The 22,793-nt window shown below is 41.2% G+C and overlaps 1 protein-coding gene across 1 annotated transcript in view; it reads right to left on the bottom strand.

Annotated features, from left to right (window-relative positions):
- Positions 1–13,115: 13,115 nt before the first annotated feature.
- The window catches only part of ttc27 (tetratricopeptide repeat domain 27), a 100,361-nt gene continuing 90,683 nt past the window's right edge, over positions 13,116–22,793 (bottom strand). Inside the window, exons 17-20 of the mRNA XM_017427223.3 lie at positions 16,575–16,772; positions 15,418–15,529; positions 13,493–13,593; positions 13,116–13,403 (exon numbers count right to left, since the gene is read on the bottom strand). Coding sequence (XP_017282712.1) covers positions 13,278–13,403; positions 13,493–13,593; positions 15,418–15,529; positions 16,575–16,772 — 537 coding nt within the window. The 3' untranslated portion in view covers positions 13,116–13,277. The remainder of the gene's footprint in view (positions 13,404–13,492; positions 13,594–15,417; positions 15,530–16,574; positions 16,773–22,793) is intronic.

The following is a 22,793-nucleotide window of genomic DNA, read 5'->3' as shown; positions in this document are numbered from 1 at the left end:
TGCAGCACGTACAGCCGCCTGAAGCCGCTCCGACCCGGCTGCCGCTCCGCCGAACCACACGCCGGAGCCAGGAGCAAGCCGAGGGAGAGGAGCAGGCCCAGGGAAAGCCAAGACATGTCCACAAACTGTCCCGGAGGTGTGTGTCTCTGTGTGTGTGTGTGTGGGTGGGTGGGAATAAAGTTTGTTTAGGAGAGGAAGAGAGGAAAAAGGTCCGGTTCGTTCACTCCGCACGGGTCAGAACTCCTGGATAAAGGTAGAACCCTCCAGCCCAAACCAACACTGCTCCCAGAAAAGAGAGAGAGGAGGGAAAAAAAAGTTTGACTTTAGCAGTTTAAAAGAAAAAAAAAAAGTTTGACATAAAACAGGGCTGTGTGGGAAAAAAATAAATAAATAAACTCCTCAGGTGAGCTCCCGGGTTTCCTCCTGCTGCTGCTGCTGCGGACCCTCTGATCCGGATCTGACTCCGGGGCCGACGACTCGGAGAACTCCTGCAAAGATCCCGCAGCCTGCCTCCAGACATGACGTCAGGAGCGGGGAGGGGGTGGGGGGTAGGGAGGGAGTTTCCTGGGGCCCAGGGGGTGTCAGGAGAGCCGGAGAGGAGACCACAAACACCCCACCACCACCACCGCCTCCCTATACTCAGATCCAGACCTCGGTAAGGTGATCCAGACTTCCAGAGTAAATGAGGAAAAACCAAAAACACATTTCCACCAATATTACACAAGGATGTGGGCTGAGTCAGAGAGACCCCCCAAAAAGGATCTATCTATCTATCTATCTATCTATCTATCTATCTATCTATCTATCTATCTATCTATCTATCTATCTATCAACTTTGTCCAATAAAGCCATTCTTGCTTTTTTAATTGTCACAATCTGTACTTTTTGTTTCATTTTGGAGTTCTTTTTTTTTTTTGGAAGTGATGGCACTGGAAGTAGAGAAAGAACATCAGAGGTGTTGGTTGTCTTAAAACAATAAAATAATAAAATAAATTCTACTTCAACGGACTTTTGGATTGTTCAACTGAAATCGACTACACACCCTCGACTCGACTTTTCTCCATTTCTGGAAAAAATCTGATGGGCGTTTAAAAAAAAAAAATCATAGATGTTCACAGTTTAAGTTTCTCTTTTTCTCATTACATTGTGAATGTGATGCTATTTTTCCATAATGTTTTAAATGACAAGGAAAGTTGTCACAGGTTTTCCAATTGAAACTTTGAGGTTTCAAATTATAACCATTAACTTCCCATCTACTATAAAATATCTGTTATTCTGTCAGTTGAAAAGTTTAATGACTTCAGTGGAGTCTTTTTTTATTTGAATGTTTTTCAAGAGGAAAACTGATAAATTAATTTTTAAAACATTACATGGACTCTAGTGGTAAGTCAGCTGTAAATGCTTACATTGTTCAAATGCTGAACAATTTGTTGGCGGTTCTATCTCAGGACATTTGATTTGTGACATTCTTATGTTTGAAGTGAGCCTAATGATCTGAATGTAAATGATCACGATCAGTGAAGTGAAACATGTTAAACGAGGACGGTAAGACTCAAAGCTGTTTGAAGCCCAGGCCTATTGGACGGACTTTACATGGAAAGAAAGTTTACACCCTGGTTTAACTCCGAGAACTTTGCTCCTCAACCTCGATGTGCCAATCAGACCATACAGGCTGCTGCAGTGCATCAAATAAGTCGACGGATTCTTTGGAAAAATAGTTAATGTCAGCAGACACCATCTGCTCTGGAGGTATTCCACACACGTACGCTATCTGCCTGACAGGGGTATTTCATTTTTTTACTTCGGTTGAAACTCCTGAAATGAGTGTGAGTTAGTGATACTCTAAGTGAGTTAATGAAGAAGTGGATCGTGATGGCTGCCGTCATCTTCACTTATTGTCCCAAGCGTCACGAAGGAGATGAAGCTGAGTGAAGACTCAGGTCAGTGACTCGCTGCTCCATCAGCTGGACAGCAGCCATGACACGCACCACTCACATACCTTTTCCACTCGTAATCAAACAACTTTAATGGGACAGTCCAGTCAAGTGATGTTCTGTCAAGTAGTTATCAGCAGTGACATTAGTCAGAGTATGGAGAAAGAGGTAAAAGTCTTTGTCCAGGCTGCCCTAATGGCTAGCCAGATGAGTCCCTTTATTTTTAGGCTTATAAAACTCTCCAATCCTGGTCCTGGAGGGCCGCTGTCCTGCATGTTTTAGATGTTTCTTTGCTTTGACACACCTGATTTGAATGACCAAATGGTTAACAGACTTCTGCAGAACTTGAAGACCTGCTGAAGAGCAGGGAAACATCTAAAACATGCAGGATAGTGGCTCTCCAGGACCAGGATTGGACACCACTGAACAACATACTGTGACACTGTAATGAAGTTCTTCATTGCTTATCCTGACACACTTAAAATCCTGATTTGTTTGGAATACTTTAAATGAAAGAATTACGCCGAGAAACAGCTTGGAGCATTGCATTTTTACAGTTTGTGGGTGTTCCAGGGCAGCTTCTTCTCGGAGGTACTCATGAAGGCCTGTCCTGTGAACAAAACAAACCAAGGGATGAAACCCAAGTATGACTGTGAATAAGCTTCGAAATGATTGAGAAAGATTGATGTTTCTGAGTGTTTTGTAGCAGTTGCTGTGCAGGTGACTTCTGCAGGGTGTTCAGTCTAAAAGATTCCCCGGGGGCCTGAGAAACTTTTAAAGGTTCCAGCAGAGACCATTTATGGATTGTGAAGGGGTAAAGTAAACTGTGCACTTTAAAGTTTAATGTTATAGATTAAAATCCAGATATGGAAATGTGTTTTTAGATAGGTCTCTAGTGACAAATAATGTTTGTTGAACAAAGTATTTCAGTGTTGTAGTCATTTGGTAGATGTTTGTCAGTGTACATGTTTTGTTTACCTTGTGTCACGGTAGTTTTGTTAATTGGAGGAGAATAGTAGAGTATAAAAGTCTGTCTGTCAAATCATTTGACGATTGCTGCTGAGACTGTAGGTGACCTGCTGAACAGGGTTCTCTGTCCGTTTTTGTGCCTGTTTAATGTTGGTGAATAAGGTGACCCCTGCCTTTCTCTCAATCCCTGTGACCGTGCAGGGAAAAGCTTCCACATTTCTTGTGTGATTTTTGAAACATTTTCAACAAGTTTATGTCAAAAACAGTAAATTGTTTTGGGGTTTTTTTGTTGTAAGGACAGGCTGTATGTTGGTGTAGGTTCCCAGTCATTTAGGACATAGTGAATCCAAACAGTTTGAAAACAAAGCAATGGACTTCCATTCGGTTCATCGACTCCCATTCAGCTGGTGCGTTTTCAAACTCTTAGGATTCGGTAAGGACAGGTCCATCCACCCACCTATTTTCCTCTGCCTATCTGAGGCTGGATTGTGGAAATAACATGTCCAGGGGAAAAAAACCAAAACAACAACAAATATATCTTTTCCTAACAACGCTCTCCTGCAAGATCCCAAGGTGTGCCCAGGCCAAAGACGATAAATAATGCCTCCAGCACATCCATCTCTCATCGACTTCCAATGTATCCAAGCTCAGAATTTTCTTTCCAAATCTGAAAATGAAATTTTTTTTTTCAAATTATCTTCTTCATAAAACACTGTAAACACAAACAATTGACCCCTAGATGCCTCTGCCCCTTACAGTTCAGGAACATTTTTTTCACTACATCTTACTATTTTTGCAGAGTGACTGCGTGACGCTTACTGTCTAGATTGCTTTTCCTGTTCACCTGTCCCATTAAGAGTGCTGTTAGGACATGCGGGACATAGGTGTGTGGTTACCATGGTGACACTAATGGGCCACGGGCAGCAGCTTCAGCTTTAGCTCTCTTTAAACTTCATATATAGTTCATACATCAAAACGCCAGCATTTTGTCAGCTTAGATTATTCCAAGCGGAAGTCTGAAAATACTATTTCTTATTTATGTGTATTACATAAAGAACAGTTTAGAAGTTTGTACATATATATATATATATATATATATATATATATATACATATATATAGACTGAGATATCAGCACATACATGTCTAAATATTTAAATGTGTAACACTCATGTCTGTGCAGGATTATGTTCTCCAGCTGTCATCGGAGCAGATGAGAATCCCACAGGACAAGCTGAGGGAAGCTGTTGGAGACAGAGGGTTATGGTCTCTCTGCTCCCCCTGCCGCTGTCACAAGCCTGAAATAGATGAGCATGTAGGCAGCATGCTACCAGAGAGTTCTGTTTTTTGTTTTTTATCGGGAAGATGTTTCCGTTTGCTGATCCTGTTGGGGCTTTCCCCACAGAACTTCTCCCTGATGCTGCTCTTTGAGGGAAAAGTGAACCGCGCGGCCTCGCCGCTCTGCACCAGAGCACATAAGAAGAGGAATTAGGGCGGCCGTGAATGACAAGAGGTGCCAATAAGGATTCTCACGTGAACTGAAACAAGTCAGCCTTCTCCATTCATAACAGATGCACTTTCAGAAGTTCCACCGGAGAGCACACGGCATCGTTAGCATCAACCAAACTATAATGGAACCACATATTTGAACTATTAGCTCTACATCAGCGTCTCAAGCGGTGTGTGTGGGTGTGTGTGGAAGCCAAATGTGAGTCAGGACTGTTGGGAGACCAGGTTTTTTCTGAAGAGATGAGTTTTCCAAAGAGTCTCAGAGACTGCTTTGATATAATTTAATAGCCCGTGTCACATTGGGTACTTTTTTGAACCACAGGGGACCACTTTACAGTCATTGTAACTACATTTATTGGGTCTTTTCTTGCTCCTGCTTTAGAGTTTTGGCTCAATATGGACTCTCAAGTGTCATAAGTAGGTGCAATCGGTTCATACTTGAAACTTTTTTCTTGTTGGCCAAGCAAACTGAATGCACCCCTACTATTAAAACTATTTTCATTGCTAAATTGGTTACTTAACTCCTAGCACTCCTTCATCTGAATGTTTGCAGCTCTCTTTCAAACTCTGCTTTCAAAGTATAGCAAAGACCCACACACGGATCCAACTAGGGGGTCCTCTATTGTTGTTGATGGTGAATGTTATGTGCTTTAGTGAGGTGCTGTCTGCCGACCGGGTGCTGTACGGTCACAGTGTTCTCCAGGTGTTGCAAAAGCAAACATGCAGGTTATTATAACCACTACACAAGTCATGGCTAAGACAAAGCTATCGAGTCGTATGAGAAGAAATCAAAAATCAATACACCAGTTTTCTTTAACCATGAACGAGGTGCTGGATGTACAGGTTAGCTGGGAGTTCCACCAGATACGTGTAAGAGAGGTTTATCTGAAGCTTCATCTGTGTGTCAAAGAGCCCGGCTGAGATCTGTGCTGAAACCAAAGGGTCATCTGTTCCACAAACACCGCTATTTCTGATCGCTGATGTCATGTGAGCTTATTTTGGTTTCATGAGAAAGTTTCAAGGCGAACACTTCTGCACACAGAGACTAGCCGGAAGAACGTGCGTTTCCTTGCTGATTCATGCGAGTTGGATCCTGGCACGGCTCCCTGCAGCTGGATTTCGAACCTCGAGCCCCGATTGCAAGCAGAACCTGGGACGGATTGTGTCATGGCTTTCTAGGGAAAAGCGGGGTGGAGGCGGGAGGAGAAGAAAAAGAGGTGGCAGCGCTCCGAGAAGGTCTGAGGCCACACGATATGTCATCACACATGAGGCAATGTTTTCAAATGAGGACAGAGAGTTTGTTCATTCACTCACCCGGGCGGCAGGTCGTTCACACAGAGGCGGCTTTGAATGAGAACAAAAAATACAGCAACAGATGTGAAGGATACAACAAACACTATATCCATGGAGGTTTAGATAACATGCCAGATGGTCCCACCTATCTTTAGTACAAAGACCACAGAACAGTTTTCCACCTTGCCTCAGTCCATTTTAAATGAGCTTTGGCCCAGAGAAGACAACCGTGTTTCTGGATGGCTTCTGCTTTATATGACAGAGCTTTAACCAGCATTTATGGATGCTACAGTAAACTGTGTTTACAGACAATGATCTGTGGAAGTGTTCCTGAGTCCACAACAGAATGAGACCTGTTTTTAATGCAGAGCCTGAGGGCCAGAAGATCACAAGCATCAAGTATCGACTTACATCCTTGTCCTTTGCTCACATATTTCACCAGATTATTGAAATCTTTTAAAGAATTTATGAACTGTAGATGATGGGATATTCAAATTCGTCACAGTTTTCCATTATGGAACATTATCCTGACATAAAAAACAAAACAAACAGTAACAAATGCATTTCCATCTAGAAATATGATGTTGACAGAGTTAACTGACTGGTTTCTTGCTGCTGTGTGGAAGGTTTTTTTTTCGATCCTTGCAAAATTTTTGGAGCTGGTCAAATATTCACATATTTTCATTCTGCTGTCCCTCCACTTATTTGTTGTTTTAAGTTTTTCAGTTGCTATGAACAGATCATTTCTGCCTGTAATAGACACATAGCTGAGAATAAAAAAAAGTGGATTTTCTTTCTGAAAATATCCATCATGTTAGAAATTGATCCTCTCGGTTTTCTTCTAATCATCTTTCTGTTGCAGTGAATGTTTCTCAAGCTACCGCCGCCACAATGTGAGAATAACCTGAATCATTTTTTTTTCTTTGTCCTTCTGCTCTAATAACTCAGAAAATGACAAATGCTTTTAACCGTTTTGTTTCAAATTCTCAGAATTTGTGGTTAACTTCTGGTCTTGTGCTGCCCCACTGTACAAATATCTAGAGCTGCTGGTAAATTGAAAACTTAGGTGAATTTCTCAATTGTCAGTCTCAATTTCTCACGGAGTTCTGAGTCCATATGAGTTAGGGCTCAGGTTTGTGCACCAAATTTGAGCAGGGTCTAATAAAAATGAACCAAAGGAGCAAAAACCATCACCGGTGTTTCTGTGGAAAGTTGGCAGATTTCTCAAAAAAATAAAAAACTTTCTGAGACAGCAGAAAGTGATCGAGATCTTCAGCAAAAACATGAAGTTCAAGGGTTCAAATGGAACTGAAAAAATAAACGCAATTGTACAACTGTGAAATCAAACCCACTTCAATTATAAAACATAAACATAAATGCCCAAATCATTAAATGCAATTAAAAGACAAATAAATGTCTCTTAAGCTGAGTTTAAAATGCTTTAACAAAGCGGTCTCAATTGATCAAGATTAGAAGGTGGTTCCACAGTTTTGAGGCCATCTTGAATTGGGTTGACTTGAATCAGCTATAGATGTACATTTAAAAATTACTTTCTGAAAAATTTCAAAAAAATCAGTCCCGTGGTTCAAGAGATATTTTGCTAACAGGCAAACAGAGTGCTGAATCCAAGAGTTAATGACAAAATTTTAATTAAGATCTTTTGCGATCTGTTAGTGCTCTGAGTACGTGTTGGGAATCAGTCTCAGCTACTACCACACCAAATATGCTTGTAAAATACACCAGGCTATAGCCATTTTTGTAATTTGCTAAGGTTGATTATCTGTGGCGACCGTCTTGAATTGGGTTGACTACAAACGTTAATCAGCTGTAGATGTCAACCCAATGATTACTTTTTGAGAGCGTCATTAAAACCCGTCCCGTTTCATGAGTTATTTTGCTAACAGACAGGCACACGAGCAAGCACACAGACACAGGCAAAAACATCTTCACCTGCGATAATAAAGGCAGAGAAGCTCAGATATATATTCAGGTGGCAGACCATGCAAAGCTTTAAAAACAAACAGGCTTAACGGCTTGAGGCTTACCAGGATATAAGTTTGGACCATATGGAAATCATTTCAAGGTTTCAGCCTTGACTTTTAACAAATGTTTCTGTGTTGTCTTATGTTTATTTTTGCCAAAGCTGCAAAGCATTTTGCAGGATGACGGAGATAAACAGCTGAGTTTAGATCCATGTGTGCAAATCATGTTTATGTTCATTCAGTGTCATCTGAAGCTGTGAGTGCAGTTAAAGCATCTTCTCAAAAGCTCGGCACCTGAATGCAACACAAGTATACTAAATTTCTAACAAATATAATTCAATTTAATTTTAATTCAGTTTATTTATATAGCGCCCAGTCACAACAAAAGTTATCTCAGGTCACTGTAAAAAAAAAAACAACAAACATTCACATACTTTAGAAAACACCAATTAGTACAAGTTATCTAAGAAACCAGCAGATTGTGTTAAATTTTCACTTTGTTGCAGTCTCCCATCCTGAGCAGCACATTGGCGACAGTGGAAAGAAAAAAAATCCCTTTTAACAGGAAGAAACCTCCAGCAGTACCAGAACCAGAACCAGGCTCAAGATGAGCAGCCATCTGTTTTGACCGGCTGGGGTTTGAGAGGACAGGAAAGAGACGCAGACAAACACAGAATGACTAGTCCTGGTGTGGTTTCTATGGGAAGAAAACTAAAGAAAAATGTGTTAATGATAAAAATAACTACAAATACAAACATGGAGAGCAGAGAGATTAAAGACAGCAGCAGAGGGAGGAAATGTGGTCAGTTTGTCCTCCATCGGTCTAAGCCTATAGCAGCAGAACTAAGGGATCACTCAGGAAACCCAAACCAACCCTAACTATAGGATTTATCAAAAAGGAGAGTCTTAAAAGTATACAAGGTGTCAGCCTCACAGAAACTGGAAGTTGGCTCTACCAGAGAGGAGCCTGATAACTGAAAGCTCTGCCTCCTGTTCTACTTTTAGAAACTTTAGGAACCACAAGTAAACATGCAGTCTGAGAGCGAAGGGCTCTGTTAGGAAAATATGGAACAATAAGATCTTAAATTTAAGATGGAGCTTAAATATAAAGGATGAGAAGTGATAGTTAGTTTTCTGCAGCTACAAAGTGAGTAAAAAGTAGTTTTAAGATCAGATGAACTCACGTTCATAAACAAATACTCAGAAACCACTGCAGACTTAAAACCAGACACCATGTTCCAAATGATTTGTTAAGTGGTGGCGCTGTTGTCCCACGGCGTCTTAGAAATGTCAGAATCATTTGACTCGATGCTTGATACGTTTTAATCGTGATTAACATACGATTAGTGTTTCCAGTAGTTGCATTCAGAAACCATAGATTAAACATGACCACATCAATATACACTTAGACGTTTTTGGTTTCCCAGTTAGGAAATTGGTTGGTTTAATTAAAAACTTTTCCTCCGATGACAACATTTTTCTGTTTGTTAAAGAAGGATTCCATGGAAGGAAGCACTTAAGACATCAGAGCTCATAAAATGAAACCATAAAAAATCTCAAGCCTTTCTCTTGCAGAGCGAACACAAACATCCAACTGTCTGTACAAGACAATACGCAGAAAAACAAAAACTGTGCAGAGGAACAGTTGGGAAAGATTTTAAAATAGCTCTACTTGTACAATACAGTGCAGTTTGTTTCAGGTTTTACATGTCAGGACATCTAAAAAAAAATAAAAATTTGCTTTTAAAATGAGGAACAGCAAACCTCAAATAAACAACAGCATGTTGTGTTACACTGGATTAGTATTTATTACACATTAATTAAACCCAAATGCAGAAGTTGTGTGAAAGAACTAAGTCCAATCTTGCTGCTTCCACAAGGTTTAGGAGGCAAAGTAGATTTACTGATCATCATCAGTGTGAAAAAGACTGACAAACAGAAAAGGACTGAAGAAGGGGAAGACTTCTCTCTAAAAAGAACATGGCATCACACCTTAGATATTAAAAGCAGAATCTTATTAAACCATAAGACATCTGGAACAATGTTCTTTAGAAATATAAGACCAAAGTAGAGATGTTTACCCATAATGCACATCATATCAGCACAAACCCCTCATATAGCACGGTGGTGGAGGGGTGATGATTTGGGCTTATTTTGCAGCCACAGGACCTGGACATCTTTTAATCACTGAGTCGACCCTGAATTCCTCTGTAGACCAAAGGATTCTGGAGTCAAATTGTCTGACAGCTGAAGGTTGGACTGAACTGAGTCATGATTCAACAGAACAACGATCCCAAACACAGCAGCTGATCTACAGCAGAACGGGTGAAAAAGACGAGATTCAAGGAGCTGAAACAGTCCAGTCAAAGACAAACCCCAACTTGATTGAAATGCTGTGTTGGACCTTAAGAGCGCTGTTCAGACACAAAAATTTGCAAACCTCAATGAACTCAAACCTTGTAAAGAAGAGTGGGCCACAATCCCTCCACAACTATGTGAGAGACTGGTGAACTTGTGTTTTACATTATTTACATACTTTGGTTTAATTCTTGTTTAACATTTAATGACAGGGTGCAATATGTTGTGACATTGTGCATCTAAAGGGGTGTTAATCTCATTTTAGGACCAGATGATTTGTCCTGATATATAAAACCTACAAAGTGCCCGAAGATCAGCAATCGGTTTAACTTGACTGTTGTGAAACTTAGCCAAAGGTCAGAAGTCCAAAGACATTGAAGCACCCCCGCATTAAAAGTTTTCCCGACCGTAGCGATGCATCCGCTCTTAGGTGGGATCTGCCTCCCCCCCCTGCAGTGGTGTGTGATGCAATGGGAGTTCTGGGAGTTCTTGTGTTCGACACACTCCGAGGAACATCGGGAATTTCTGAATAGAACAGGCAAGGCTGTGTTTGGTTTTATTAGCGTCGTCCCTCTGGGTGATGACAGAGCAGCAGCAAATCACTCTGATGGGTTTTACCTCAGAATAAGCCGAAGGAAATTAAGACCACATTAAGAAGCTTGGTCACTCGCGCCATCTGTGAGCGATATAATGTGGCGATGAATGAAACCTGGGGGCTTAATGAGCCTTACCCGAGTGTCACACTCTTAGCCGCGAAGACACCTGATGGAACGCTGCTGGAGCTTTTTTTCAGCCCCGGCTTGCAAAAAAAAAGTGGCTCCACGAATAACTTTTGTGCAACTTTATCTGAAGCAAGTCCCCGCCAGTCTTATCAGCCTGCTGCGACAGGCTTTACTTTAAACCGCGGGCTCTGGATGCTCAGATAACGCAATCCGGCTTAATAAAAGACAAGCTTTATTGTAATTAAAAAAAAAAAAAAAAAAAAAAACTAGAGATAAAAGAAAAACAGGGCATTAGGAGTTCAAGGTCGTTTTCCTGCTGGCTGAGGAAAGATCTCAGGATCCTCCCCTGCACCGACTGCAGGGAAACAGGATGAGAGAACGTGTTTGTTCACCTTCACTGAATGAGTTGGAAAATCAGCTCTCAGAGCACATCCTCTGTGGGTTTTTTTTTAATATTGCAGCATTTTTTTAAAAACAAAGCATGGGTGTTGTTTGGACCTCAGCATGACAGTAAAATTGAACAGAAAGCTCAGAATTGCAGCCTCACAAGAGAGAAATGTGGTCAGTTTTACACTCCGCATCTCCCAAAGCTGACTGGAAAAAAATGAGGCGTGTTTACCCTTTGGACCGTTTCATTTGTTGCAAAGCTTTTCTTTTTCATTGGTGAATTTGCTCTAAGATTTAGTAGGATTACTTAAATGAATTCTAATACAACTCCTGATAAAAGAAAGAAAAAAAAGGTTGAAAAAGCAGAATATCCTACAACATAAAGACGTTCCAATTCCCGTCCAGGGTCACGGCGAGCTGCTGCCTGTCACCAGTGAACTGAACGGCCTCGTTTCTGGTCTGTAAGAGAGAACCGAAGAGCACGAATGAAGTCAACACCACACTCAGAACGGCATCATCCGGGTTGCGTTCCTGCAACCTTCTTGCTGCGAGGCGACAGCTCAAACCACTGTTCCACTGTCCAGCTTACTGCACTTCTAGAAAAATTTCAAAACAAACGTTAAAGGATGAAATCATAAATGCTGCGTCGGCGGAGGAGCTGGGGAAATAAATAACAGTTTTAAATACATTTTTTGCAAACCATTCACACAACAATAGTCAGTGATTTTACAAAACAGCCTGCAGGGGGAAAGTTTGCCTATTTTCTTGCAGCGGTTGCAGCCCAGTAAGATACTGGCTCTGAAAAATCTGAAACTGAATTTTGTATGAGTCTAAACCGTGGGGAAGCCAAACTCTTATTTTAAAAAGTATTTGTGACCTTCATCTTGAAAGAAAGATAACACCTTGCTTTTTGTCCTCTGGGATTTTATAACCTAAAATACAGATTTTTGTAGAGCCTTTTCTCAGTTCTGTTTAGCATCCGATATTCACTTTTTGCTTGTGATTTGCTCACAGAGATCTCTCAAGTCTTCAAATCTTTTAAAGAGATTATGAACTGAAGCTGACGGAAAATTCAGTCTTGCCAATTTTCGTTGAGGAACATTATTCTGAAATTCTATAACTATTTGAAGACAGTTATTGCAGACTGGTGAACCTCTGCCCATCTTTACTTCTGACAGATTCAGCCTCTTTAAAATACTGTTTTTATATCCAGTCCTCTGACCTGTTGACAAATAAACTAATTAGCTGTAAAATGCTCCTCTAGTTGTTTCTCATTTGAACGACTTTTGCAGTTTTTCTTTGTAAAAACAGTATAATGTGTCATAGTTTGGTATTTTCAGTTTGTTGTGTTTGATTATTGTTTTGTTTCGGTTTAGTTTTCCTGTTTCATGCCCTGTCACTCTCCACCTCCCCAGTACTTTTCCTGTTAGGTCTGCCACGCCCATCTCCACCTGCTTGTAATTATTCTCTCACCTGTGTCCATTTTCCTCATTATCCTCTGTCTTTAAGTACCGGTCTTTCTCATTCACTACTCACTGGATCATTCCGTTTTGGTCTCCTTGCGTCTTGCCCCCTTCCATGCCCTGTTCTCTCGTTTTTTTTTGGATTTAGTCTGTTAGTTTTGCTGCCACATCAGCCCTTTGTTTTGATGGTTTTCTTTAGTTAATTTTTTTCAGCTCTGAGTCTGCGTTCTGGGTTCAACTCTGTCTCCACGCTTCATGACATAATGTCACAGATTAAACATCTAATTAGTTAACTGTTCTCTATTGTGAATAATATATGGGTTTATGAGATTTGCAAATCATTGCATTCTGTTCTTATTTACATTTTAAACAACATCCCAACTTTTTGTTTTAAATTGAGATTGTTCAATAAAAAGCTGCTGGGATGAGTCTCTAACATGAACTTTGTTTCATGACAAAAAAACCATTATCTCCCAAAATAAAGAATTCACAGGAAGCATTTAACTGTTAAAATCTTTTACTGCTCAATGTTTTACAGTCATTGTTTACATTGTGAATATAAAAAAACTTCATGATTCTAAATATGCTTCGAACCGAATGTGAATCCGAGTCGCAGCTTGTTTTTGCTGAGAACCGGGGGGTATGGCTGTGGGGGAGGGGGTCACTGTGATTGGTTGCGCAGCCTCCCGCTCAGCTCCTGCAGCTCGACGACGAGCCGCTCCAGAGCAGCGACGCCGTCCTGCAGCTCGGCGTGGACCTGACCTGTGGCCACGTCCGTGTGCATTTGCTGGAAGACAAAGACGCAGGACGTGAAAGAAGAGTTCCGTAACGATTAATCCAGTAAATGTTCTGTGGCGTCCAAGTGTTTTAGTGTACCTTGGCTTTAGTAGCCAGACTCCTGAGGCTGAGGCGGGTGGAGGACAGCATCTGGAGAGCTTCTGATGGATGATTCTTCTTCTCGCTGCAGCTAATTGTCACTGAGACAAACGGACAGAGATTCAGAGATCAGAAACATGGTAACTGTCTAAATGCAGAAACTCTCGTCACCACGGAGTATGATGGAAATGCATTCCTTTCTTCTAATACTAAACCTAACTATAACTTAATTAAAACAAAAACAAAGGCTTACACTTAAGACATTAAAACTGAAGGTTTATATTTGTATGTACCTCAAAATCTCAATGTGCAGGGCAGAGAGGAAGGATAAAATGTGTACTGGTAGCAGCTTTGAGAGAAACGTTGAGACTTTTCTGCGTTTCTAACTTTTCTCTCTGATCATCCAACATGTATGAAAAGCTGAAAATTAAGGTTGTGTCAGAATCTTTTTCAGGATTTTATTCAAATAGAGCGTAAACCTCATTGTGCTTTGAACGCTGCTGTGATTAAAAGCCTGAGAACTGTAACCTAGATGGGCCACTTTCAGTCAAATTTTCAATTTCTGAAAATCATGAGAATGAAAGCAATTTCATTGAGAATTTGATCGTATTAAACAAAAATATAAAAGGAGCAAATTGATGTAACATCTATAATATTACTTATTTACTTAGCCACAGATCTCTTGGCCTAATTTGGTCCCGCCTTGGCAGCCACTCCAACGTAGATGATTTAAACTACTGGAGTATGCTTTGGAAATTAAAATAAACAGATTTGGACCAGTAATTATTATGTCTGGACATTTGTGGCTGTAGCCCCAGATCTCAAGGAGACAATAAAAAAAAAAGAATTTACAATGTTTGCCTAAAGACACAACCAGGCCAGCCAATAATAACCTGAAAGAAAATGATTAAATATTGACAAGTATGGTCTGATTTTTTTTTTTCGATGAACAAAACCGCCTCATGTTACAGCCATGTATGAAGTGTCAGGTTAGAAAAACAACAGAAGCAGATTTATTTCTGTGGACAGATGGGTTAAATAAATGCCTCATGACAGCATCGACCCGCCTCGGGGAACGAACAGGTTATGTCTCCTACAGTATCTGCCTGCTGAACCGGTCAACACTCCCTCTCCCCCCCGTGGACGGAAGCCCAGGTGTTTCCTGCCACCCACCCCCCACCCCCCCTGCTGCCCGTCTCTGCCTGAGCTGTGACTGGAAAGGTCAACCAGTGGTTATTCCTCTGCCTTATCGCTCCTTCGCTTTCTCGTCTTTTGGAGAGTGTGGTCATGTGTCTGGGCTCCGGACCTACAGCAGAGGAGCTGCGCATGAACTCCACGGCGGTACACAGACCTCATTCACGACGCGCTTCGGTTTTACTTCGATCTTCTTAGAGATTAATTCAGAATGAGTGAGTGAAAGCAGCAGCGGAGAAGAGAAAGAAGAAGCTTACACACACACACACACACACACACACACGGCTGCTGTTTTACACAGCTGACAACATGAACATCTTAAGAAGACGCTAGCTGGAAAATGTGCACAACAAGTCTGGATTATAGTCTGCCAACATCTGGATTTACACAAACCCCTTTTCTAGCACATCTCCAGAACACTGAGGGAGCATCATGACACTTTTGTTCTTATTTTAGTTTCTGGTTATAAAAAGGGAAAATAAAGTATAGACTAATGTACAGACTTGGAGTGGTTTTGGAGTTACACTGAGACAAGGAAAGGTGACACTGATCAACAACAAATTACTAAGCGAGTACTGAAAAGTTTCAGAACCACTGTGCTAATGATCAAACACAGACACAAGGCTAAACACCAGCTGTGGTACAGTGAGTAATAACCACAGCACTTCCGTGTGCTCCTCGGAGACATGCTGGACTGTATGTCAGTAAAAACAGCCTGGTGTTGTTCTCACCTTCTCCCATGTGGACGGCTCTTTGGATCACCTCCTTGAACAGAGCCGGGTCTTTCTCCCAGCCGCCTGTTTGGAGCTCACAGCGATGCGCTTTGGACAGGAACCCCAGCGCCTGGACGAAACACAAGCAGCACTGCTGTTTTAGCTCACTCTCTCTCACACACACACCGGACAAAATGATGGCCTGAAGTATTCTGTTACCATCAACATATTATTGCAACAAAAAGCCAAACACATTTAAGTATTACATTCTCTGACTAAAAGGGATACTTCAGACAGTTTGAAGTGGGGCTCTGTGGAAAGAATAGGAACAATAATATCTTACCTGTTGTAGATACCTCTTTGAACAACCTCAGTTTGGAGGAAAAGTTTGATTCTGACTGAATTTGACGAGGTAACAACTAGACAGAGTGGCTCAGATCGAAGTGGTTTGCTTCCTTCTCAAAACAACTAAATCGAAAAATCCTAAGCAGAAACACTATTTTATAGATCTTTACACTTCTGTAAATTTCACTTTATTCTGTTATTTTGTCTGAAATATTACATTTAGGTTGAGTATTCGTTAGGCTGCATAAAAAGTTCTATATTTTGCTGCTGCTGCTGCTATTAGGGTTTATAATCAATCATTAATAACTGTTTTGATGGCAATGAACAGGTCTGTGAAATTGCTTTCGCATGAACTGGTTTGACGTTTTGGAGATTCGAGTGGTTTCAAAATGGCAGCTTTCCACTTTGGTCTCAGATGCGTTCAGACTAGCCATTAGCTCGTCCACTTTTCTCCAAAGTGGCTAAATAATCTTTTAGGGGTTCAAAACAACCCTGCCACCTTCAGGGAAATCACGGAATTGCAACCTCGAACCTTTCAGGGAAGATTGTTACTAAATCCACAATGGGAATTTATTTGAGAAACAATGATAATACTAGAACTGCAAGCAGTTATCAGGGTCCAAGTCGCTTGAGGCAGGACCCCCCCAAACAGCCCCCAGCTTTTAGCCTCTTTATCTTGATGCCTATTTGTGTCCCCAAGGTCCTTATAGAGGTTTGGACCCCTAATAATGTTAAAAATAGATATATGTAAAGTGAATTACTGAAGAACAACAATGACGACACTAAACAGGGTGTACCAGAAGGACTGATTACATCTGTTGAACACTGACCTTTTCGTTGTCCTCTGGGTTGGTGCTGAGGCCTCCACCGTACAGCTGGGCGTACTGCCGCCACACCTCGGCGTCGGCGCTGTGCCGTGAACTGACTCGACCAAACAGCTCCTTCAGTTTGGACGTCAGGACTCCGGCCTGCACACCCTGGCTGTCAGTCAAGTTCTCCACCACGGCCCTGACCAGGATCTGCAGAATCTACAACCGGAGGAAAAAAATACATTCAAATCACAAGGTGTCCTCAGGTTGGATTTAATGGAACAATTTTTAGTCCTGTTCAGTCAACAGTGGTGTTTTTTTGGCTTAACCGAAACTAACCAAAGAATATGAAACAGCTTAACATAAATTCTTTCCCAGATATTTAGTTTGATTTTTATATATAAACTCAAGATCCTGTCAGTAAGAACTTCATTGTAACAGGCTCATGTTCACAATAATTAATGTGAACTATCTACCTCCTCCAGCTCACCCTGAGGGACTCCAAGGCCTTCCCAGGCCAGCATTCCCAGACTCCAATGGGTCTAACATGAAGTGTCCTCCCAATGGGACATGTCCGGAACGCTTCCCTTGAAAGGTGTCCAGAGGGCATCCTTACCTGATACTCTTTGATGTCTTTGTCTTTGATGATCTTTGATCTCCAAACCACCTTAAATGTCTGTCTTTGATTCAGAGGAGCATATGTACAGAATTTCTAGGTGCAGAGGGTTTTCAGTTTGTGGGGCGTTTTGTGGACGAAGTGATCGGCTTCATCGAGCCAGACTTTTTGGAGGACAAATATGAAGGAATCAAACCTTTTTAACATGTGGTTTTATGGGACTCATCAGCTGCCATAAAAAGGAAATGGAAAGTGCCAAGTTAGAAGAACAAAGATAAAGATTTTAAGCACAAAGAACGTATCGGAGTACTGGCGATCAGGTCCTGCTTCTACTGAAGTTGCGAAGAGCTGAAATGCAGTTATGTAAAAATATGACGGGCCATAAGAAAAGTTGATGAGCCCTCTGAGCCACATCTCTCTCTCCATGTATCAAGCTGAGATCTGCCATTTACAAGTTCTCGACCTCCCTCCAGTGTCTAATGAACCGTCTGTCAGTCGTCTTTGGTGCCTCACTGGGAGACTTTTTGACTGCAATGACAATCATGATAAATCAGCTGGAAAGCTACAGAGCAGTCAAACCGAGTAACGTCACGTCAGACTTCCTGCGTTGATGGACGCGTCCCCGACGTGTGTTCCCACCTCGCCACTCGGAAACAACCGGACATAGGTTCCCTTTACTTTCTAAAGCTCGGACAGCAAAAGGTACAGGTGCCAGCAAAATCTGGAAATATGTGCCTTAGTTCATTGAATGTCCCATTTTCTCTGATGAGTGTAAAATTAAAGCCATAAGTCGGACTTTTTAACGTATCCCCTCAGCTGTCCATCACTGTGGCAAAAACTGAATGAATGACTCATTCAGATTTAATGCAGACACACTTTAATGCTGTGAATCAAACTGATCACTTCTTGGCTGAGAAAATGAGAACACAAATGACAGGTCAGAATTTTCTGTGGATTTCATTTTAAAGTTTTATGATTAAAACACGCTAATGGAAAAGGAAAAAAAAAAAAAAAGAAGTAATTGTGTGCCAGTATGGTGGAATGAATAAATGGGTGGATTTAAAACTTTATATATCATTCATTTAACCCCACGAGGCACAAAGCCGAGCCATGTGACCCGGAGCTCCTTTGAACGCCTTTCTGTCGCCAACCTTTAGAAATTCCACAAGACGGGAATTTCAGGGTGGTCTGTGCCACTGTCTCTGCCCTGCAGTCTGTCAGAGGGCTTAAAGAAATGAAACACAAACACAGGCAGGAAAACTGTGAAACACAATATGTTGCCTCTAAAAATGTGAGGGATCATATGATTCCTGATGGCCACCGGTTATGAATTTTATAGCACAATGGAAAGAACCGGGGACAAAATAAAACAGCCACTGAGGGAATAGAGACGATTTTATGTGGAGTTTTGAGGCTGAATCGTGACAGCCTTTTGACAGTAATAAAATAAAAAATTGGCCTTGGAATCGTCCCGGAAGAGCTGGAAGAGGTGGCTGTGGAAAGAGATGTCTGTTACTTCCCTGCTCAAGCTGCTGCCCCCTCGACCTGACTCTGGAACAAGCGGCAGATAATGAATGGACGCATGGAAAACAAAACAAAATCATCAAATTTGGCGAATCTTTCAACCTAGTGGTGGTGGTGGAGCGCTTACCATTAGTTCTAACCTTTAGTTGTTGCCATGGTAACTCAGTTACAGTCAACGTCTAAAGGCCGCCCACACACTCGGGCATACTGTGCGTACTCCATGAGTCGCGCAGACTCTCCGCGGACGGCTGAAACTTCATACTCGAGTGATCAGATTGCCTAAAATTCTCTCATGACAAATTTCAGTCATGGCGTCACCGGACGAGGAGGAAGAGATCTAGCAGAGATTCTAGCAAGTTCGATGAGCTAGTTGGACGTTTAGCCCTGTTTCTTCACCACCAAGGCAACCACTGCACCCCCGTTCAGTGCTGCACAGAGAGCGGCAGTCGCGCTGCGCCTTCCTGCGACTGGTTGTTCGGAACAAAGTGTCGCTGCCAGTCCTTATGTTGTTTATTATTACTAAAGTCCTTATATTGTCTCATTGATGTATCATATAGATTTCTATGTTTTCTAATCTCCTCTGCGAGACGTTCTTCAAAATATGACTCAATTTTTGTCCACAAGATAGCACCGATTCTCAACTTAGAGCGGTTGGTGTCGCATACAAAACAGTTTGATGTGAACACTGTTTCTCACCGGGCAGTTTATTGTGTGACACCGAGTACGCCATAAAAATTGATCTTTGCATGTACATGTCCAGCGGACGTCCGCTTCGAGGCCACCTCGAGTATGCGTGGACCTCCGCCCGAGTATGTGGGGGGCCTTAAGACACTTCAAGGTTACTGTGAATCCAACAAGTTTCCCCCTCAGAGCGTAGGAAACATATTTCTATGATCAGTTTGTTGATGCTAACCACCTAGATGTAACAATTAAGGTTTTAATTGCAAATCATTAGCTATGAACAGGATTTTCTGTAAACGTTAGCATTAAAGGAAAGGCTGTAACCGCAGTAACGCTGCTTTTCGCATAAGTTTGAAATTAAACAGGTATACACAAGACAAGGAAAAGACCTAAACAAAATACATAGTTTTAAAGGAAACATGCTCGTTGCACAGAACATTACTTTTTTGATAATCTCTTAACTTTTGGATCCTGACAAGCTGATGTTGGCTTCATAATTCGATGAGTTATACCAAGCCTGCAGCTGGCTGTTTATTTTACTAGTAGACAAGCTAACTCTAGTAGCTCGTTGCAAACATTTCTTTAAAAACAGCAATGCCTTTAAAAGAGTGGTGTTGTTCCTGTGGTAGACAAGCCATGACCATTTGTTTTGTTTTATGACTAAAAACTTTTCCAAAACCTCCACCTTTGTTATTATTACCAAGAAACATTCCCCTTCCAGCCATCATACCCAGCTGACTGACAGCTCACAGCAGCAGGTGGGGGAGGAGGGAGGTGCTACTCTGAGGCTTTGTCCAAATAGAAAGTCAGTTTTTGCAAAACCATCTTACTGATGTTTCTGAAAATATCTCTGTAAACACAGCACTCTCTCCAGACACATCTTTGTCCACACAAAAACGACCCAGAACGCTGCAGTAACTATGGCAGGCCTCCAAAATCAGGGAACAAAGCGTGGAGCATGTGAATAAAGCTTACACGCTTTGTACGAAATGTAAACACAGCAAGAAGAGGACACCCTTGCGTCGTAGGTTAGATTAAAGGTGGGATTATGAAACCATTTTTAAAAGGTTGAATTGTTGTCTATATGAAAACACAAAGGTGGAGTCTCAAGATTCTTTCACTCTGGAACCCGTTTCTGAGAAACACCATTTTTGTAAAGATGCAAGGCTGAAACAATAAAAATAACAACCTCATTTGCATATTCACCTACGACGTTCCTATGTGGGCCCCTGAGCTCCATTAAACCGGATAAAACCTCATGTTGTCTCTGACATTTCATTATAAAGAAATTCAAACTGCGGGAACAAGATGGAAAAAAATGTAGTGACTTTTTACCACCTTTAAATCTAAAAACAACCTGTTTATTCAAACTAAAGATGGTAACTTTGTGAAATCTTCCATCTGGAAGCTGATGTTATTTTTATTTGGTGAAATAAGTTTGGGATGTAGGATGGTTTTCTACAATATTAGATCTCAGAACTAACTGAAAGCTGTGTAAGAAGATTATTTTTTATTTTTATGTGCCTGTAACTTGAATTATGACGGGAGCTTACATGAGGAGGTGGACAGAAGGACACTTCCAAAACTTCACTACTTAGCAAACTAAATGAATGTGTGGCTGATGTGGAGATAGAGAAAGTTGTCTGATTATTATTTAGTCTGAAACAACCAGATGTTTGTCTGCCTTTCTGAGTCTGAGCTGTCCCCATCAACTTAACTTAGTTCTTTTTTTAATTAAATGCTCAAAACAACCAGGGTAAAATTAATTTCGGAGGAGATGCAGAGAATTAATAATCCTGACAGCACCACCACTGGCTGTTTCGCCTTGTTTATTAGAAACCAACAGATAATTTTCCACTCAGAATGCACTGGTTGCTGTGCAATTACTGTGACGTGACAAAGAGCGGCTTTTTCTTCGGTTGTTTTTAATGACTTCGCATAAAGTAACCGCAATGAAAGGGACTCATTAGCACCGCGGGGCCGAAATAAACAGTTCATTTGTCTTTGGACATGATTTCACCTGAAGGGTGGATCATGTGATCGGGGAACAAATTACACCTTCTGTCTCGGATGGATAACGCCTTTTCACTGGTGTTTGTGCTGAGAAAAATGGACAAATCATAATTTCAGTCAGATATTACTGTAAACAAATGAGTCCTGATGGTCATCTTACAGCATGTGTGAATTAGTCTTAAACAATAAATATGGGAGTCAATGTTTGGCCAATAATCTGTGTAGTCTTCATGTTTTATTTGTGACTCCTTCCAAAACCAAAATCAACTTCTGCTGAGAAATGATGAAGTTGTAGTCTTTTCGGTCAAACTTTGAAAGTGATGTTATGCTCAATCAACGCAATATTGCAAGATTTCCCACTCAGAGTACGAGGGGGTGATGACTCTCAGCTACTACCACATCAAATTTTAGCTTAATATTTATAAAACTGACTGAGTTAGTCATTTTTGTCTTTGTTAAGGTGGATTAGCTGTGGCGGCCATCAGGTGCACAGCCAATGCTAACGTTCTGAAGGTTTTATTCAAATCCATCCAATGGCTCATCAGATGTTTTGCTAACAAACAAACAGGGTCGACTCCAACAGTTAACAAAATTTTCCGCAAAGATTTTGCATAGTAAGCAGAGATCAGAGTATGTGTTGTCAATGACTCCCAGCTACTAGCACAGTAAATTTTAGCACAATATTTGCAAAACTGACAGACTTATAACAACATTTTTATGCTTCATAAGGTCAGTGGGCTGTGATAGCCATCTTGATTTGGTTTTGCTTCAAAAGTAAATTAGTTGTAGAGGCCCATCCAACAATTTTTTTACAGAAAGTTTCATTAAAATCCATCCAGTGGTTTATGGGACATTTTGCTAACAGACAGACACACAGCCTTCAGCAGCAGGCGATAAAATGCATCAAAATGTACGGATCGGTCAGAAATTGTGTGCTGTGAATTCTGGTAGCGGTTCATCGTAAAGTGAAGCCAAAATGAGAAGAACTCTTAAAAACGTACCTATGGAAAACAATGGAATTTTGGCATAACAAATCAGAAAACCCAGCTCTTTGTGCATCTCTATAACCAAGACATAATTTCCATTAGAAACATCATTCAAAGTTTACCCACGTCAAAGATAGTTTGACTTTAGATGACTGAACTGGCAATTTAAAAGCTTCTACTGGTTTTACAGAATCATAGCTTTGGTTTTAGGATTTTTGGAAATTTAATCACAAAAGGCTCAGGATTGTTCCCTTTCAGTCGATTCACTCGGTACAACATATGTACTATGGGATATCACGCTCCCGCGTGTCCTGGCTGAAGACACCTTTAATCACGCCTTTAGGCAAATGACGTGATGACGTGATGACGACAAGTGACAGGCCCCGCCTGCACTATGTAACCGTCCGTCATCACAGTCAT

Source organism: Kryptolebias marmoratus, linkage group LG22 (genome assembly GCF_001649575.2).
Source record: "Kryptolebias marmoratus isolate JLee-2015 linkage group LG22, ASM164957v2, whole genome shotgun sequence".
Taxonomy (NCBI): domain Eukaryota; kingdom Metazoa; phylum Chordata; class Actinopteri; order Cyprinodontiformes; family Rivulidae; genus Kryptolebias; species Kryptolebias marmoratus.
The sequence above is the reverse complement of the archived record's forward strand: the minus strand, read 5'-3'. Positions and strand labels throughout refer to the sequence as shown.